Raw genomic sequence first — 20,339 nt, 5'->3', positions numbered from 1 at the left:
GATGTTGGACAAGACATTGTGTCTATTGCAGTTTGCTACCAGGTGATTATTGGATTGTACTTCAGTAACCATTCTGCGTGATTACCTTTCTTAGGTCTTATTTTTCTGATCACTTTTACAAGGTAAAGACAATTTTAGAAGGTGTTTGTGCTCTGGATTGTGGAAGCACTTGCTTCAGACAGTGCTCACCCTGATACTTTACTTTTTCTGTGCTTGGCTTTATGATCACTTGCAGTTTCCCAGGACTGTGAGAATGTTTTGGCAGCTGTGCATGCTACAGAGGTCCAGGTACTGGCCTGGAGGTCCTCCTGTGTTGTTTGCAGCATTCTTTAATTGGGGGTCAGTCCGTTGCACCCTGACTCAGTAATAGCACACAGGAATGAGCCGGGCTTATTATCGGGTTCTTTGAGGTTCTCTGCAATGTATTTGGCCTCGAGTTCAGTTTGGCATTATAGGCAATAACTTAATATGGTCTTTTCACTTTTCTACCTAAAGTTGATGTTTGTGGCAAGAGGTTAGATCCCTAGACATACCTCACACTGTGCATGGCTACAGGCAATGACCTTTATATAACAGATGCACACAGCCTCCAGCTGTAAAAAGTGGACAACATTTCCTCTGTTTCTAAAAAAAACAAAAAGTATATAATTCTATTGAAATCTACCCTAGGGTCACCCTACATCAAATTTTAGACAATTTTCTAATCAATAGCTTTTGTTTTGCCTTATATATTATATTATATATATAATGTCATATATTATCTCTATTTGACTTTTTGACTTCTACTGTGACTTTGGGTTTGACCTTCCTTGCAGTAGAAAGTCTATAATGCAATACACAAGTGATAGTTTTCACTTCCTTTCCTGATATGCCGTTGAGAGTGCTGTGAGTCACAAAATGCAAAAGGTTGTGGAGACATTCATAGAAAGACATGCAGGCAACACGTCTACATGACTTGCACAGCTCTAAATATTTTCAGTAGGGGCTTTTTTAGGTGGAATAACCCTGCAGTTTTTTCTAATACATATATTGTCACTACATATATCCAGTTTCTTATTCACATTCAGGTTAAGAAAACTTTGTTAATCCCAAACAAGGACACGTTTGTGGGGTCAACTTTGTAGCTTACCCACACAACCTAGTGACGCAATCAAATTCACACAACTTAATGCATAACACTACTGTGTGTCAAGGCGCAGATCGACAAACAATAAGGTCAAAGAAAAACTAAATTAAGAATGAAATAGATAAATAAACAGAATAATAAGGACATATGTTGAAAAATGAAAAATCAAAGAAAAATGAATCAAAATTACCCCATCGGAGTTAAGTAGCCTAATAGCTGAGGTAATGGACGTTAGACATCAATTTTTCCCCCCCTTTTCTACACAACAACTTCGTGAACTCACAGATATTTTTTTGTTCCATACCTTTTTTTTTTTACAAGGCTATTGTTTGGTACATAAAGAAATAAAGAAATGTTAATCACATGAAACACACATAAAGACAAGACATAAGATAATCTAAACCATGTAAACAGGTTTAAAATGTCATATTTGGGTTCAGCACGTCAAAATCAGCACATCAAAATTCCTAAGAAAAAGCACAAACAACCTCTGAAAGACAGCTGACCGGTGTCTCCGTATTCTTGTATATGTGGTTCAAATAACATTCCTTTCCATGAAGTTTTACAAGCTGCTAAGTGATGCACAGACACTAACATATGCCTTTGGCACTTGGAAAAACAAAAGGGGGAAGCAACATTGTTGAATTCTTAAGTGGTTGTGTGCAGGACTATGACAGAATAATTATTACTCCAGAGAAGGTTACATATACTGTAAATCTGTATGCATATCTCATTCAGGAAGATGACACAGAGCAGCTCACTCTGTTGCCCCCGGTCTCTTAGAGCCAATCAATTATTGTTGTGTTCTTCCACAGCTTGCTGACTCCTTAAAATCAACTCCATCATTTTGCGATGTATCAGATTTGGAAGTTTTACTTTCTACAAGGTAACAGTTTTGGATTTAACATTTGAAAGACTTATGGATTCAATATAAGTGTTGTGTCAAAGTTCTTTCTCCAGCAAGTCTTTTTATGTTTTCACTCAAGTTTATAATAACTTAGCTTTTTCCCTCCACATCAGATCTAATCAAAATTCATGAGTTTTTGTTATTTTAGAGCCCAAAAAATGTTCACCTTTACATATGGTATAAGGCATGGTGGGTATACCAGCTTTCGTGTTTGTTTTAAAGTTTTTGTTTTAAAGTTTTTGTTTTAAAGTTCACATCCTGAAGAGTTCTCAAATGGCTTTTTCTCATAATTATTAAATTACTATCATATGTATTACTACAGTGTGGGCCATATTACATATCACTGTTTTTGTTCTGCTATGGTTGTTGAGCTTAAAGAAAGTCTAAGGCCTGAAGCACCATCCGAACAAAAGAAAATTAGATTTTAAGACCAACTGTGCAAACAAGAAATGAAGCCAATGTGAAGTTAACGGGCCACACTTAATCCTCATGTTAAAATGTTCAACATTATAACAGATTCTTTTTGATGACATGGTTGATTGTGCCAGACAGGCTGGTCTGAGTATTTCAGAAACTTCTGCTCTACTGGGATTTTCCCACACAACCATCTCTAGGGTTTAAAGAGGATGGTCTGATAAACGAAAATATCCAGTGATGAAAATGCCTTGCTGATGCCACAGATCGGAGGAGAACAGCTAGACTGCTTTTAGCTGATAGGTCAGCAACAGTTACGCTAAAGTAGCTACTTGTTACAAGCAAGGTAGAAGAGCATCTCTGAATGCCAAACACATTGAATCTTGAAGCAAAAGGGCTACAGTAGCAGAAGAGCACCTAGAACATCACACCAATTGCGACTCCTGTCGCCTAAGAACAAGAAACAGAGGCTACAATTTGCACAAGCCCATCAAAATCGGACAATATAAGACTGTAAACAGCTTTGTGTAAACAACATCAAATCTCTCTTATCTCTACTCTACCTCCTGAACCACAGTCACCCCCTAGTGGTGATGGCGTAAGGGAGTGGGGGATATTTTATTGGCACGTTGGTTCTCTTAAGACATAGGTGTCAAACTCTGGCCCGCGAAGCCATACCAAATTACTATTAGAGATGGCCTACTGGTATTATACAGCTAATATATATATTGTTTAGTATTAAGCTTTGCTTGTTCCATATTCAGTTTTCCAGAAAAACTTATTTGAGTCCATAAGAAAAGATTCATTCTTATATCTGGAGGAAGATTTTTTTTCAATAAATATTAATGTTAGTCCGCGACTTTGTTCCAGTTTTGAATTTTGGCCCACTGTGTATTTGAGTTTGACACCCCTGCCTTAATACCATCTGAGCATTGTTTAAACACCACAGCCCACTTGAGTATTATTGCTGACCATGTCCATTCCTTTATGACCACAGTGCAGCCATTATCCAATGGTTGCTTCCTGCACCATGTCACAAAGCTCAAATCATCTCAAACTGGTTTCTTGAAGACTTCCATTAATTCATTGTTCTCCTGTGTCACCTAATCTCAATGCCACTCGGCCCATTTCACCACCTCCATCTTTTGAGGTGGTGGAACGGGATATGCTGCTGATGAATCTGCAGCAAGTGTGTGATGCTATCACGGTCGATATGGACCAACATCTCTGAGGATTGTCTCCAGCATCTTGCTCAATCTCTCCCATGAAGAGCTAAGTTATGCAGTTACTAAAATAAAAGGGGTTCCAACCCAGTATTAGCAAAGTTTACCTAATAAAGTGTCCAATGAGTGTACATACACAGGCTATATGTGCAACACTTCTTTCCTGCTTTCAGACTTGAACTAACAAATAAACAGAAAGATGATATCCCACATTCAATATTCAGCACATATTCACCCTCGAGGCTCATTGCAGCTATTATATTAAGTATGAACATCCTACTAGCACTCCACATTTAATTATAAGAACATGTAAACACAAGTCTATCAGCCTCTATCGGCCTACACTGAATTTGTCAGGAAATTAAATTATTTCATAATTCAGAAAAGGCACAAAACCAAACTCCTCTACACTTTGCAATTAATTACAGTGTTGATGAGTCCAGTTTTGTCCAAATTATGTGTTGCATGTGTTACCTGCTTTTGTTCTCTTCTAATATCTCCTGAATGAGCAAAGTAGGACAGGGGATAAGCAGTGGAGATACGAGCCAAAATAGCAACTTGGGCAACAATGTACAGAGGAACAGTTATCTTAACTTCAAGACCTGCTGCAAACTGAATACGGTTGTGTATCTATATACGTCTTGTTTGACTTTCAGGAATGCAATTTTGTGTTGCTGTACTGATAACCAGGTGTAATTATTTTCCTTTCTTTTTCTCTGGACCATGAGATTGCCATTTAGAATGAAAAAAAAAACTGGAAGAAATCAACCGCGAACTGACGTAACGGTGCATTTTCAGCCGTACAAGTCAGAAAAAGAAAGGGGAGGGAGAGAAGAAAAGAGGAAAGGGGAGGGCAAATCCATGTCATGCAATTAAGACCAGATTAGTAGTGACATTATACACAAAACCTACACACATTTGTCACTCTCATAAGTCACAGCTCATCAGCTTGCAAAAGGTTGACGTTTTTCTTACTGAGAAAAAGAATATTTTCCACAAAGACAAATTTCATTCATTACAACGGTGAGGTGTCAACTTCTATAACATTTTTCTAAAGAATCAGCTACTCCGCTCCTCCCTCAGGAGTGTAGCTAGTTTGCGTCTAAAAGAATGATCATTTTGTCTTCTTTGCTTTGTCAAATGCACAAGGAAGACAAAAGCAAGGTGACTAATAGCTAGATAGAGTTGCTAAAGGGAGAAGAAAAGAAAACTCTATGGCTTTGCTCTCTGTTTGGCCATCTTCATCGTTTTTTTATTCCCAAATTTTGTTGATTGTGAATCTGTTAGTAAATTAGCAAAGACTCTGTGCTAAAACAAAATGACATTTTAGTGCAAGGACTACTTTAAGTGCTCCAAAGAAAATGGAGATTTGAGAGATTAAGAAAGTCCATGTGCTTGAATCAACTGCAGGTTTGTGAAGAACGGCCAAAACAACTAAAAAAAAAACAGTCTTTGAACTTGTGGAACATTTTCTTAGATTGAGATTACACTCCACATCAAAAAGTTTTATTGTGATCCTTACGCTGAACCCCACTCATTTGCCCTCTGCTGGCAAATAAAGCAGAGACGGCTATTTTTTAAACTTGGCACTTTTAAATGATAGTAACTGCTGTTCCTGTGAATGAGCAGTCGCTGGACCTACATGGCACATAAACTACCCAATGAACATCAGTGAAATGCTCTTCTGGACCAATGAGCATCCGCGAAGCAGGCGATCGGGCCAATGCTCATGCATGGGCATTAACGATACAGAGATGGAGATGGAGCACATCATCACACACACATTTGTGCTCTTATATATCTGCTGCTAGCTTGTTATTACAAACATGGCCTGTCACTTCCAATGATACACGCTAACATGACAGATCACAGCGTGTTTGTGTGTGTGTGTATGTGCGTGTGTAAGTGAGTGCGTTACATAGTCAAGTCACATAGCATCTATCTCTGTAACACGATCAGAGACTGAAGCAAAGAATCACTTTTTCATACAGTATTGCGTACTGCTTCTAGTGATCACACACACATGCATGCACACACACACACACACACACACACACACACACACACACACACACACATACACACAGTGGTAATTTGTTTGTTTCCCATGTTTGGAGGCATTTGGTTCTGCTCTGCTGTCCCTAATGCCTCCAAAACACATCATTATCTGACTTATATAGACCTGGGAGTCTGTCTGAGTGTTAATGCGTGTGCGTGTGTGTGTGTTTGGTGTATGCATGTGTGCGATGAGGAAAAAAAAAAACCACATTGATTATTGAGTTCAACAGGCGAAACACTGTTTACCCCAAGAGACACAAAGCAAGCGAAAGAGATAGAGAGAGAGAGAAGTGAGAGAGAAAAGAGCTTGGGGGAAGTAGAAGGAGATGATTTAGGAACAGGGAGGTGAAAAATGCGAGTCCTGGAGAGACGGAGAGAGAGTTAGAGGAGCACACCAATGAAAAGAAGCAGGGATGGAGGGATGGTTAGAGGGAGGGATAGAGGTTCAGACAAAGAAGTGAGATGACAAGCCAGGCCTGCCGGGTGCAAAGTAATGAAATTCAGTGGTATATTCCTCTAAGCCATGACACACAGACAAACATCACAGTCGGTCTGTTGTTGTAGTAGAGCAAAAACTCGACTTCTGAAACATGGACTGCAGCTATTTGCCAGCTGGAGTGATAAAGTCTAATCGTGGATACAGAAAGCCACGGCGCAATTTCAAACAGTCGGCATTAGCAGAAGCTGATCCAGAGAAGCAGGGCTACGAGGGAGGTGAACATCCCAGCAGGACACATTCTCACCAGACTTCCACCCAGGGGATACATTTTGAGATCATAAATTGGATCTGTTTATATAGTGAAGGCTATCCTAATGATGCATCACGTTAGAACTTATATATTTGCCCGCCAGTGCTATCACTACACAGTAATATAGTTAGAAATACCCATGTCGTGAAGCAAATAGTCCGCTGAAGTAACCCAAAACATTAGCTTATAGCTTATTGCTGCTGAAGTGTAAGATTAAAGATCGGATTAAAACAATGCACAACTGAGCTACTACTGTGACCTTGAGAGCATTTGGATGTGTCTACTTTAATGTTGGTGCTAATGTAGTTTCTCAGTTATCTCAAGTAAAATAGGCACACAAAAAAATCAGCAATCAGTGTTGACTGCTGGTTATTCAAAGGACACCGAATATATTCACTGACAAATCCATGTTATTTTTGGGGTCGTCTACAGTAGCTTTGCATTATTTATCTTAAACTGGGCCTTAGCGCAGCCCCTCAGTTCTTCATGTTTCTGAAACAAGTTGTCTCAACTCCTTTCCTTCTCTCCTTTAAGCCAACTTTCTTTTGATAAGCTGCACGCTGCAAACAAAAGACTCAAACAGGAGGTTGTGGGGCTTCTGTTCTCAATGCAGGAGCAGTGTAATTGAGATTATTAGGGATTATTAGGAGCATAATAGACAGGCAAAAGCAGAAAAAATGGCCTCTTGTCTCGCACGGGTTCCTTGTACATACACTGACCTCATTTTTGGAAACACTGGCCATGTTTAATATGAAGAAAACAAGGAAAATCGTAATAGGTGTCATTTAAGCCATTTGTAAAAGTCTCAGAGTGTGTGCTTGCAGCTGACCTTGTTTCCTAAGTATAGTCCAGGTGCATTCCAATAGTAGGCGGTGCCAAGATCGTCCACAACATCTAAGTGTCGCACGCTGAGATATGGAGGGGTCTCTCTGTGAACGGACCACACCCTCCCTCCCGTGTTGCCAACCAGGTGCCAGCCTGTCAGAGTGGTCTCCTATGAACACAACATCCAGGTTAAAAAAAGTTATTTTACTTTCAGCTCCATCTATTTAAAAAAAAAACCAACTTTTTTACTCTGATCATGCTGGCATGCCCAGACCGCAGTTCCCCATGTCACATTTCAAAGTACACAAAGAATATTTCTGTGTAGGGGTTGTTAAAAAATTCAACACCCAAATTGTGAGGCACGATCTGTGTGAAGAGACTGTGGCAGGATTGCACCTTTCCGCTCTCTTCTGCAATCGCGGAAGTACACATCATAACAAGACGTCAGCTTTCAACTTCAAGTTTTTGTTGGGGTTTTCTGTTTTCAGCAGGTTTTCTGTTGCTCACTTAAACTGCGTGAGTCATGTAGAGATGTAAGATGTTTATATATAATCATCAGGAAAAGAATTTATATAAATATGTAAAGGGAGAGTCTAAAACAGAAAAGCAACATACAGTATTATTTCTGTCCACGCGACAGAGTTGCTTACTGTCAGCACATCAGTAACATTGACAGCAAACATATTAAAGCAAGGCATGTTCAGTGTAGACGGACAGGTTTTACTTATAATGCCCAGCTGGTGGTTCGGATTTGCTACTTCACACAACTGTCAACACTCTGACTCTCTTAATAGATTTGTTCGTCCACCACCTGAGCTCCTTCTTTTCTATTACCAAAGTTGCAATGTATTTTTTTTGTGTACCTATTGTGTCCAGGTAGTCTACTGCCAAACGTCACCTTTGTTTTATTGACTTCTCGTTCCTGCCCTAGAATCCTCTGTCTCAGCAACCCTCTCATGTCCTTCTTCACTGCACTCATGGACCTTCTCCTGTTTTCCTCCTGCCTGGCAGCTCCATATTCAACATCCTTTGTCCAGTATACCCACTATCCCTCTTCTGCACATGTCCACATCATCTGAGCTTGGTCTGCCTCCATCATACCCTTATCTTCTGTATTGTGGTCATTCCCAACCAAACTCTGAGCATCTTCAACTCTGCCTCCTCCAGCTCCACCTGGTGTCTTTTCTGTTAATGCCACTGTCTTCAAACCACAAATCACAGCAGGTCTCACCACCACCTTGTAATCCCTCATTTACATTCACCCACTCCACCCTACCTGCACTCTCTTTTTCACCTTTATTGTACACTGTATGTTGCTTTGGATGCTTCACCCCAGGTATCTCAACTCGTCCATCTTCACTGTTACACCTGTCTGCCTCTCATTCACACACATGTATTCTCCTTTGCTTCTACTGACTTCCAATCCTCTTCTCTCCAGCACACACCTCCACTCCACTCCTACTCCTCTACACTCCTCTTGTCCATACTCTCAGTACATCACAGTGTCATCTATGAACATCATAGCTCATGGTGACTCCTGCCTGACTTCATCTGTCAACTTGTCCATACCACTGCCTCCAAAACCCCAAAACCTTTTTATAAAAAGCCTTCAAGCAAAATAAAGGTGGTTTATATAGATGAACTCATGAGCAGGAAAATTATTACCTCTAACGATACTTTATTATAAGAGGTAATTAAAAATGAAAAGCAAAATTCAAGTTAAAGTCACCATATTACTTCAGGTTAATTTAAAAAACCATAGAAAATGTCTATCATGTGATTTTTTTTTAATGTAATTTATTGTAAATGTAATTAGTTGATTGAGATAAAAGATTTTTTTTAACAAAAATGTCAAAGTTAAGCTTTTGGCAACAGCTTTGTAAATCTGCCACATGTCAGCTGGAAGTTTGCAATCGACACCTTGAAAGAGATTTTTTTTCTTAAGGATTTTGTGTGTGTTGATGTGTGTCTGCACGTGTGTGTGTTTGTGAATCAGAGATTGCTAAACACACATCTGTCATTGTAATTAACCTAACCTTGGCTTCCCCTTTTGAAAACACACACACACACACACGATCGGTGTCTAAATCAGAGCTGTCATCCTGTCAGCGTCTCCTCTTTCCTCCTCTCCCACCCTCCCTGTCAGTCAAAAACTGTTTTCCTCTTGCTTCACCTCTCTCCTCCCTCTTGCCTCTTGTCTTGTTTCTCCCTTCTCCTTTCTAGTCCTGTCCTCTTCCTTCCTCCATATTTTTCTTTCTCTTCATGTCTCTCACCTCTCTGTTCCCTCCAGACTCTCTATGCAGTTTTGTTTTTCTGCTTAACATCCTACTGATTAATTTCCAGATGTTTTTAATGTTTGCCAGATCCAAATTACTTTACACCTGGTGTCAGATATGTTCAGGCCCTGAAAGATATTTATTAAACTGATGCAGCAGTGTGGATGAGTAGTTTTCGTGTCATCTAAAAAAAAAAAGTGCTTTGAGCGATAGCTTAAGTGATTGTTTTGTTTGTTAGGAAAATGTGTATTATGGACCTAGATTAAAAACTCACAATATGAAAAATTTCACTTTAAAATATACTGAAGGCCTGATCAAACCAATTAATTTGATTAAACAAAGGGGTAAACAGTAGTTGGCAAACTACTAACTCAATCACAAAAACTTGTGTCAAACTCAGTGTCAGTGCCCAAGCTTGTTAGCGTTGAACCTAATTGAACATTATGACAAGGTTATTTTAGGTGACTGAAACTAAATGAAAAACTAAAACTACCCATCCATCTATCTTCTTCTGCTTATCCAATTCAGGGTTGTCGGGGTGCTGGAGCCTATCCCAGCCGAGTTACACTTCAGTTTAATTCTTTTCGCAAAATTTGTTATCACAGCTTGGCCGATGAGGCCTTTTTGCATATATTTATTGTGACTTCACATGTCTACTTTGAGTCAGTTGCTTTCAAGTGGTTTGTTCTTCGCTTTTATTTTTTATACCTATGTACCCTTACCGATGTTATTTCCAGCATATACCCTCAATGCCCTCAAGTTAACTATAAAACAAGTAAAAATGAAACTAAAAGCAAACATTTTCAAAAACTAAACTAAACTGAAATGAGCAAACCCACACATTATAGAAAACTATAATAACTCTGATGTATGAGACCTGTTGTTCATGTAGTATTTCCCTCGTGTTTAAAAATCAGATTTACGTCTCTTTTGCTGAGCAATTTGTTCTCAAGTAAAGCACGCTGTTAGAAAAAGGAGACACAGGCCAATGTCAGTAAAACCTCATGACACATGCTTCTGTTTTGGACTCTCTGATTCACTGAACATCAGTGCTGTTTAAAATTCTGCATGTCAAAAGTCACCAAAGTTGGATTAGATGCAAAAGATGAACACAAACTGAAAGTTGACTCCACTCTGAAACTTGTCATGGAAGGGAACACATACTATAAAATTAGTCAGAACAACTTGCGTCACAAATTTGTTTCTCAGCTGATGTTCATCCTTCTGTGGTGCACAGTTATGACGCAATTTAAGTTTACAGCAGTAAATGATATTTGAATAAAAGGAGGAAAAAACTGTTTTTCAGCTCTAAGCCACTCTTGCAGAAAAGATTTTAAACTGAAGTGGTGTTTACATCATCCCACAACATCAGTGAATAATGAGTTCCTACATTCTGATAGGTCCACGTGGAGGCAGCGCACTGACTGGAAACGCCCATGCAGGAGCATTTTTCGCAGCCGCGTCTGTTGGACTCTTGAAGATTGTAGAAACCGAGCTTACAGCGGTCACAATTTTCCCCCTCCACATTTTCCTGCATGTGAGAAAGACAGAGAGAGGGGGAGAGACAGAAAAGGGCAGGCAGAGAAGAGAGAGGAGAAAAAGAAGAAGAAGAAGGACGCAGCATAGTTTATAGGCTGCCCTCAGGTTGACGCTACGAGTGCAAAGCATGTTCCGGCAATGTTAATGTGGTGAAAATAATGATGACAGGGCTAAAAAGGTTAGGAGAGAGTACTTGTCATTATTTCTGTGCATACAAATGCGAATGTGCGTGTTTGTGTGTACCTTGCATATGCAGGGTGTTATACATGGGTCAGTGTTGACGCTTCCTTCAACGCTGCAGTTACAGCGCTCACAGTATGGGTAGCCCATATAACCAATAGCACACCTACAGTTTTACAGCAATAATAAAGATCAAGTCAAAACAGTAAATTGATCAGATTAACAACCACTGCGTTTATCCTGGTCAAACTGTTTTCGCCTGAGCCACCGATCCCCTACTCACTGCTGCAAACCGCTAACGCTGGTAATATGTGTGCGTGCTTAAGCAGAAAAACCAAAACAAAAAACTTCTACTAATTAACAGAGAAAGTAAGCCAAAGCAAGTCTATTAAATAGCATTTAGGAAGTCATTTTAGAGACAATGCTTATGCTGCGGCCCTGCGGGTAGGTCATTAAAAGTTTAGAAGAAAAGCAGTATTTTTAAGATAAGGCTTTTACATTAGACTAGAGTGGAATACTGGGTTACCGTGGGATCAAAGATAATACAAAAAATAAAGCAATTACATCAGTAAACGCAATTACTCGCAAGCCAACTAATCAGGAGAGTAACATGAAGGACCCTGTTGACAGATCTACGGGTTGATATTGAAGCTGCTTCTTGTTTAATTCTTGTAGGAATTTAGTAATGCTAAGACTTTTCATGAAGACCTCAGGCTGTGGTTCTCTCCGTTTAAGTTCGTGAAAGGTATTATTAAGGAAGTAACATTTAGCTGCAAATAAGACAGTGCCTTGCATTTGCACCACAGCTATGCATGCAGTCACTTCTATACAACCCAAGTGTGATAATCAATATCATCAAAGATCCTAATGGAAACTTGGTGGCAATTTCTAAACACTAATTGGAACAGACAACAGCTGAAAGGTTCTGCTCACCTGTCACTATGTGTCTATCTCTTTCCCTATTTGTGTGCATGTGTGTGTATGTGTGTCTCTCACCTGTCACATCTCAGACCCCCAAAACCCTCCTTACACCAGCATGACCCTGCTGGCTGGCCTGTCAGTCAAGCACAAACACACACACACAAAGAGACACATGCACACATAAAAAAAGTATAAATGTAAGAGAAAGGGTATCTCTTTGAAGTAGCTGCACCTAAAATAACTCTACTTGCTAGATATAAAAACAGCGAAAACACAGAGGAGGACAGAGGAGTAAAATTATCTCTAATATAAATAGTTCTGTTCTGTCAAAGACATTTTCAAGTAACAGAAGCTTCTGTGCATGCTGCTGAACTCGACTCACCCCGATCCCATAGGAAATCAATGTGGACCGAATTGATGAAATCTCAGAGTTACTGAAGTACCACTTTAAAATGAATTAAAATGTGAAATGGGTGCAGGCTCTAAAAGTCTGCATGCATATCCACTGAGGGGCCAAAATTATCCCTATGTTAGGGCTTAAATGATCCTCAGAAAGAACAAGGCGGAAAGTCACGTGACCAGACAGAAAGTACAAGTCAAACTGAGTGCATACGGGGCTTAGCTTGTCTCAATTCTGCGACACACGTTTGGCTGATGGAACCGTATGGGTCGCAGGAGCAGGGGATGCAGGGGTTCTCCTCCTCAGCGCTCACCTGGACAGGTAGAGAAGGCAGACATGTTCAAATAGCAGCAATTTAGGTGATGTACGGACACACGCATAAGCAGGTTACGTACGTCAGCAGGTCTGTAGAATCCAGGAACGCAGCTCTGACAGTTAATGCCAGCTGTGTCGTCACGGCAGCCTATGCAGACTCCGCCCCCTTTGTACTGACCGTGAATGTCCAGGCTGAGCGACAGATCTGCCACTGTTTGATTAAAGTAGCATTCTTCTGCCTTACCGTGGCAGTTACACTCTGGAAACACACAGAAAAAGTTGGTGGGCTGTAGTACTGCAGTTGATAGGATTTGTCGAGTCCTGCCTCTTCTATCAAAATTCTGTACAGTATTATATGTAGCCGGGGGGGGGACACTTTCTCTAATCCTTTTACTTCATCTGCTCACAAGATGAGAAAAAAAACACCCTATCCTGGTTTTTAGACAGTGCCGTAAGGTTCACACACTGACTGTGAGCTGTGTGTTATCTCTAGGGCTCCAGAGAATTATCTCCAGAGGAAAAAAATAGCCTTACTATTCATTCATGCCCTTTCCATTTTCACTTTAGTTTGCTATATTTACTAAAGTGGTCTAAAATTCATGAGCTAGATAAAAGCATTGTCCTTTGGAATTTTGAGAAGAAACTTGGACTTAAAGTTTGTAGAAGTCTCCTACGGCCCGAACTCCAGGCCACAAAGATCTTCTTGAGTTTAGATTCCGATTTTGTAGCTGAGTTCATTTGTTTCATACATTTTCTTAATTCAGACCAGAACATGTTTTGCAAAGATAATGTTGTGATTGATGCAATATTGATCATATGTTTTCCCTACATGACTAATGGACTTTTTAACCTACACTATGGCTATGGACTCTCACCCCTACAAACTCAGTACATTTAATGTAGCACATACATTTGCAAGGCCAGACACACAAAACACTTTTAGATTTTAGGTTAAAACAACCACAGGGAAATGGCCTGATGGACATTACTTAAAGTGTATTAAATCCAGGGATTGAAGGCATCAGCTGTACAAATGGCCAGGTGTTAAGAAAACAGTACTGACCTTCACTGCTCGGCATGCCTTATTTCAGGTACGACATATTAATTACAATGCATATTGGTTGGCTTGAGAAGCAGAGCACGTTACATGATCTATCACATGCTTAAACACTACACAGTGCTTTATATGTTCCATGACATGATTATGAAAGATTTTTGTTCTCCAGAAAGTTATAATTACATCTGTCTTATATGTTTGCATGACTGGACCTTCCACCCACTGTTAATCCAGTATCGTGTTCACAGCTGTGTTTATGGGATTAAGAACAGTGGATATCTTGTCCCGCTGGTCACTGCTGACCTGTAAAGCTGCACAACACTACAGGGCATCATTCTGTGCTATCCTAGAGTGCCGAGTTCTCTTCATATACCTCATCTTAGATAAACGTTTTCTACCCCTACCATTACAACAGTTTGTTCAGTACTGGTATTAAATCTGTCATGGTCAGTTCTTTTACTATTATGCTATCCAGGACCTTTTGTCACTTTAGTTATGTCAATGTCAAGGCAACAGAAGCAGTCATTGAGCCACTAAGACTACAGAGCTTTCAGAGGGTGTAGCCTGTGTGAAATAAAATAAAGATTACATGTTGTAACCTTAGTTTTATGATGACAGGTGGAAGCCTCTAACCTCATCCCTCCACTGCTGCATAACTGATGAAGGTTAATGGATGCCAGGGTGATTTCGGATGGCTTTATACAGACTTATATCACAGACTGATTCTGATCAGCTGGAAAGAATGTGAATTTCAGGGCACAGCTTCACAGTTTAATTGTGTGGAGAGTACTGACCTCAGTGAGTGAGTACTCTAGGGTTAGCCTACTTTTTTGCAGTAGCCAGGCTTTATGTGAAAAAATTAGCTCAACTAATCTGAAAAAGAAGCACAATTTATTGAACCGAATGGCCCTAAATGACTTTGACCAGAAAAGTAAAATTAAAAATAATATTAGTCTTTAAAATAGATATATCTTAATTTTTAAAATAAATATGCAATGTTGAAAAATTAATAGCAAAATAAAATAAATAAATAAATTGTTAGCCAATACACATAACATTAAACTGCCATTAGTAAATCAAATTGCTAAACTTAATGTATAAATGGTTGTAATAGTTTGCCAAATCTGTAAGTAAAGTGTATTTAGCTAAAAATGTAGATGGAGAAATTGTTAAATAACATAATGGGTAAAATAGTTGAAATATCTAGTTACAATCTCTTAGGAAAAGATGTAGTATTCTGTTTCCTATTATATAGTGCCATAAGAACTCTGATAGAGGCTTTTTAACTCGTGAAAATCTGAGAAGTCACTGTTTATTTTTCATAAGTAGCAAATGTGTTGTGGGTGAACTGCTGTGAGCTTGTGGGTAGCTGTGTGCAATTTACAAATATAATTTGTTCTGTGTTTTTCTTACTCTCGCAGACATGTCGAGTGAGGAAGGTTCCTGCCATCCAAGGCTGCTGGTGGTAACCTGGGCAACAGCGATCACAGCTCTCCCCACAAGTGTTGTGTTCACATTCACAGCTAAACTTCTACATATGCGCAGAAACACAAATGTCCACACACAAACACATGGAAAACACACATTAACAGTGCACTTTAAAATTGATTGTGCAAACTAGAAGCAGGTTCTTAAATCTGAATCTGAATCGTGAACAAATATGATTTTTCACTGCAGCCAATTCTTCACCGCAGGTGATTCAAAACCTCTTAAGTGAAAAAATGAAATGTCAGCCCTTAGCTTGACACTACTCCCACACACAGTGTTGGGAAAGAGTGACCTTCAGTTAATTAAACTAATAACTATTATTTGTTTCTTTGTGTCCTGTCGCTGTGCCGAGTGACAGCCTGTTAGAGAAGCTCCCGTTGTTTGATATTATTATTTTAATGACTTTACAACCCAATAAGGTTGATTTTAACTTTTATTTTCCCCTACACCATTTTTGTATCCTGAAGGGAAATCAATTTTATTTATTTTTTCCTTTCTTATCAAATTTTGTTTCTTGCCACTATATTCTTAACAATTCCACTGCCCGAAGTGAGGCCTTTAATCCTGGAGGAGATTGACGAGGTTTCAGAGCTGGAATTAAGTGGAGAGTTAAATGGTGAAAATAAAAACCATCTGTTTAAGTTTTTTAGACAATGAATCGTCTAAATAGAAATTATTGTTTGAGTGTAGTATGAGGTGTTTTACTGTTTCACTGTTTTAGTGTGACCGAACCCAGCGTTGGGACTTCTTTGGGGGATATGGGGGATATGATAAGATATCAGGAACTGCACTGCTTGTGCAGGGAAATGGTGCTGGTACTGCAAAGGAACTGTTCAGTTGAATGTGGACTATTACCACTATGGATGTGTGCAACTAATCATCGCTGTTGCCAGTCGGTACCAGACTTAGTAGTTGTTTAATCCAATTGTTAAAATTTTACTTGATGCCAAATGCCAGTAAATCACTGAATCATCACTTCAGATGAGGGGAAGAAAATGGCTGGATGCTTGTTTTGTTATTTTAAATTTGAACTTTTAGTGCAGTGGTTGAACAGTGTGCGTCATTCATAACGCACGGCACAATGCGCCACACTTTTCTGTCACAATTTATACGTTTGTCAGATGTTAACTTGTCATATTTGAACATGTTTTGTAGTAACATGTTTTCACGTCATATTTAGCATCGGTTATTTATATTGGTTGTTTTATTTGTTGTTGTTGATTTGGTTATTAAAATGCATCTGTTATTAGTCTTTGACATTTTCCATTAGATGGAAATTTAACTTGATATCTTAGTGTTTCTTAGATAAATGAAAGGGTATAATATTTTTTCCTGGTTTGGTTGACTAAAAAGTTCGTCGCCAGGAAAATCCTTGAATTCCATTATCATGCACGTGGCAGTTTGTATAAGAATCACATCAAAAATTGTTTTACAGACACTGTTATAAGACATTTTACTGCATTTTCAACCACATAGCTTCCAGAACAAATCTCTTTTAAACTGTTCTGAGATAATAAACACTGTAACTATCAATTTTTCAAATAAAGTAATAACCTAGTTCAAATGCAGTCTTTATGTTCTTGCTGTGACTTTGTGGTCCTTTACATGCATAACCACATCTGCAGTAAGAATGTTTGAATGTATGAACAACACCTGAACTGAAGCAAAATAAAATGTTGAGATCAAGTTTGTATTGATTTGAATCTAAAAGTGTAGAAAGTGTACATGTATAACCCTCTGTACAATATTTATGAATATATTTTTAATATACACAGAAAAAAAATTCTCTCCTTTGCGCACCCTCGTGTGGCACCTCAACATTCACATGAATGTGAGAATAGAGTGCAAATAGGTAATTATCAAATGCATCACCTTTTGAAAGCCCTTTAAACAACAATGTGTACACATGAGAGCCAACTCAACTGAAAGAACTTGGTTCAGTTTCCAAATTTTCAGTTAGCAGTAAATAGGTTCACGATTAGTCTCCCAGGAGAGAAATAAATCCAAAACTAAACACAGACAAAGCAGAATGTAGCAGGATATTTGCCAACTAAGGTTCAGTAATTCAATTTAGGACTTTCTGTAAATTGGTTGATATGGTGAGGGTGCCAGATTTAACTGAGAGGAGAGCAGTACAATAGCACAACGAGAGCCAAGTCTGGATTTGTTGGCATGAGTAAATTTGCCCCTTTTTATCTGAGACACAATGCTACAGCTCTTGCTTAGGCTGCCTTTGTGCTGAGCAGGCATCTGAGCAAATGTTCTGCGGACGATCATCAACAAATCATCTCGCAGGTCTCCACCTTTCTGAATGTCTGCCCAGTATGCTACTGCATGGATTGTTTGAACACTAATCACAGTAAAAAAGCTAAATGTCCTGTGGGAAGACAGCGCAACAGAGAGGCTCTAAAAAACTGCAGATAAATAAAGCAGAATTATAAATAAACAGAAATTATTCGGTTGTACCGTATACTACATCTGCTCTGCAAAGTATTTTTGTTCTATTAAAACTGACTAAATGTGTAGCCTTTAAACACCTGGGCAGAAGAAAGTGGTTAGTCTCCTCTACTGAGTTTAAATACTTCCTCAAGTCTTGGTTAGAGACGGTGGGAAAAGAAGAAGAAAAAAAAAACAGGACTTTTCACACACCAGTGACATCACTTATTGTCACTGACATCACCACCGAGGGACCAGACACAGGTGTCAAATCCGAGTTAGACTTCTTGTTTCAGCCTCGGGACATGTAAAGGACACAACGCGGTGCATGTGTGTGTGGTGGGAGAAAAAGAGGGAAAGATCAGGTGTCTGGTATCAAACACTCCTCTGTTTGAAGTGACACGTGAGACGACGCTGTACAGTGTCACCTGTGTCCCCTGCAGAAAGGCGCGCACAGACTCACACGGAAAGTTTTTATAGAAGGAGTTAGATGAAAAGGTGATGCCTGAGGGCTCTCTTTACTCCTGTTCAGAACTATGGAAGAGCTACATCACCTTGATGGTATTGTTAAACAGAGTGAGAGAAAGTTGGACATTATTACCTTTGTAACACTGTTGAGTGGACAAGCTTTCGCATGGCCAAAACAGATGCACATCCCTCCAACTGAGATGTCCTTAATGGTATAGTAGTACTGAAGAGCCAAAACAGGTTATTGCAACTTTAACAACCAATGACTCAAAAGATATTCTACTTAAAAATATCCAGAGATGAATGACTCATATGACAAAGTTAAAGTGGTAGTGCATGTGTTTTTAGCCTCACCCGTCTCGTCACAATAGGATCCATATCTTTGGGGTCATGGAGTGTCAGAGTCATGAGGTCGGCGTTCAGCGTTCTGATTCTCTGAAACACCAACCTGATGTAGCGGGCGGACGTGAAGTTCAGGAGAGTTGGCGAGGGGTCATCTGCACTGGGTCTACCATTGATCAGAGAAGTGTGTATCTGTAGAGATAAACGCCAAGATATGACAACAGAATTCGACTGCATGCTGTGAAGATTAAATGTTTTGTGAGTTTCTCACAGCAGTAAACAGAAGAAGTAAAAATTCAAACGACATAACGATGGGCAGGTAATCCAATTACTTTTTTCAGGTAATGAGTAAAGTAAGGGATTACTATTGCAAAAAAGTAATTAGATTACTGTTATTTTCCCGTAAGCACTCTGTGTTACTGTTTAAAAGGGTCAAAGTACTGACCTTACTTTGAGTTTGATTCCATAAAAAGTGACAAAAACATTACTATCAGCTGTACACTGCGTGTGAAGAAAAACCCCTAAGCTTCTGAGCAAGTACCTAGCATGCTGCCACGCGAATGTGAAATTCACAGAGAAACCCCCAGATCCCCCCCACTGACATGACCGCTGCGGCACCGGGCAAACCTCCACCCGCCCCACTCCTGCTAAACAGGTGAAAATAGATTTAAGAGCGACAGGACTCAGTCCTGAGTCTTTGATTTTTTTTAATTTCTGCTGTGTTTTACTTGCATCTATTTGAAAGAGTGAGCGTAAACACAAAGCACTATTTTATTTTATGTGCTGATATGCAGTAAATAGGTTTAAATCTTAAACAAATTTCTTCAAGTCAAAGACTGTTGCATATAATGTATCATGTTTTTAAAAAGTAACTATCTAAGTAACTAAGTAACTAATTACTTTTGAAAATAAGTAGTCAGTAAAGTAACGGGGTTAATTTATTGGACAAGTAATCAGTAATTAGTTACTAATTCCTTTTTCAAGTAACTTGACCAACACTGATGAGCATCGACAGCTTCTAGGATAAATTGCTATTTGTTCTTTAACAACAGAAACATATCAAATTTAATTAAAAGAATGCTGATTTTCACTGGATTCAACAAGAATGTCAGGGTAGAAAATTGTTTTATTTGGTAATAATAAAAACTGATTTCAAATTCAGACCAGGAGACAGTGGCTACAGCAAAGCACAGCAGTGATTCAAACATAAAACCTGCTATCACCCTTTGACCACAACAGACTGAGAGTCCTGAACTAAAAAGTGAAGCATCACAGAAGTGACAAAAATGTGGACAAAAAATGTTTTGGCATTTTTTTTAGGTCATTTGAATGAATTCTGAAAGGGTTTAAAATGGGGACAAATGTAGCCACATCAGAGCGCATTTGAGTCACTCAACTTAATCTCTTGACTATGTTTGTGTTCTTGGTGCCTTTCTGGGCTAATGAATTATCTGTTATTTAGCACTAGTTAGTAATAATTATCAGATACCTGTTTTGTAATCAAGCTTAGTAGATAACTTAGCACACCACTTTATCTTCCAAATATACTTCCCTCTGACAAAAAAACCCAGCATGGCAAAAGGAAAAAGAGACCTCAAGATGCAGAGGGAAAAGC

The 20,339-nt window shown here is 39.1% G+C and overlaps 1 protein-coding gene across 1 annotated transcript in view; it reads right to left on the bottom strand.

Annotated features, from left to right (window-relative positions):
* Positions 1–20,339, bottom strand: part of lama2 (laminin, alpha 2) — a 228,005-nt gene that overhangs the window by 128,977 nt on the left and 78,689 nt on the right. Inside the window, exons 6-14 of the mRNA XM_013910321.1 lie at positions 18,737–18,916; positions 18,516–18,605; positions 15,404–15,521; positions 13,014–13,192; positions 12,832–12,931; positions 12,294–12,351; positions 11,361–11,463; positions 10,969–11,109; positions 7,307–7,471 (exon numbers count right to left, since the gene is read on the bottom strand). Coding sequence (XP_013765775.1) covers positions 7,307–7,471; positions 10,969–11,109; positions 11,361–11,463; positions 12,294–12,351; positions 12,832–12,931; positions 13,014–13,192; positions 15,404–15,521; positions 18,516–18,605; positions 18,737–18,916 — 1,134 coding nt within the window. The remainder of the gene's footprint in view (positions 1–7,306; positions 7,472–10,968; positions 11,110–11,360; positions 11,464–12,293; positions 12,352–12,831; positions 12,932–13,013; positions 13,193–15,403; positions 15,522–18,515; positions 18,606–18,736; positions 18,917–20,339) is intronic.

The sequence above is a fragment of the Pundamilia nyererei genome, unplaced genomic scaffold (genome assembly GCF_000239375.1).
Source record: "Pundamilia nyererei isolate P.nyererei 1_Seehausen unplaced genomic scaffold, PunNye1.0 scaffold00041, whole genome shotgun sequence".
Classification (NCBI taxonomy): domain Eukaryota; kingdom Metazoa; phylum Chordata; class Actinopteri; order Cichliformes; family Cichlidae; genus Pundamilia; species Pundamilia nyererei.
Note: the sequence above shows the minus strand (reverse complement) of the source record. Positions and strands in the feature narration are given on the sequence as shown.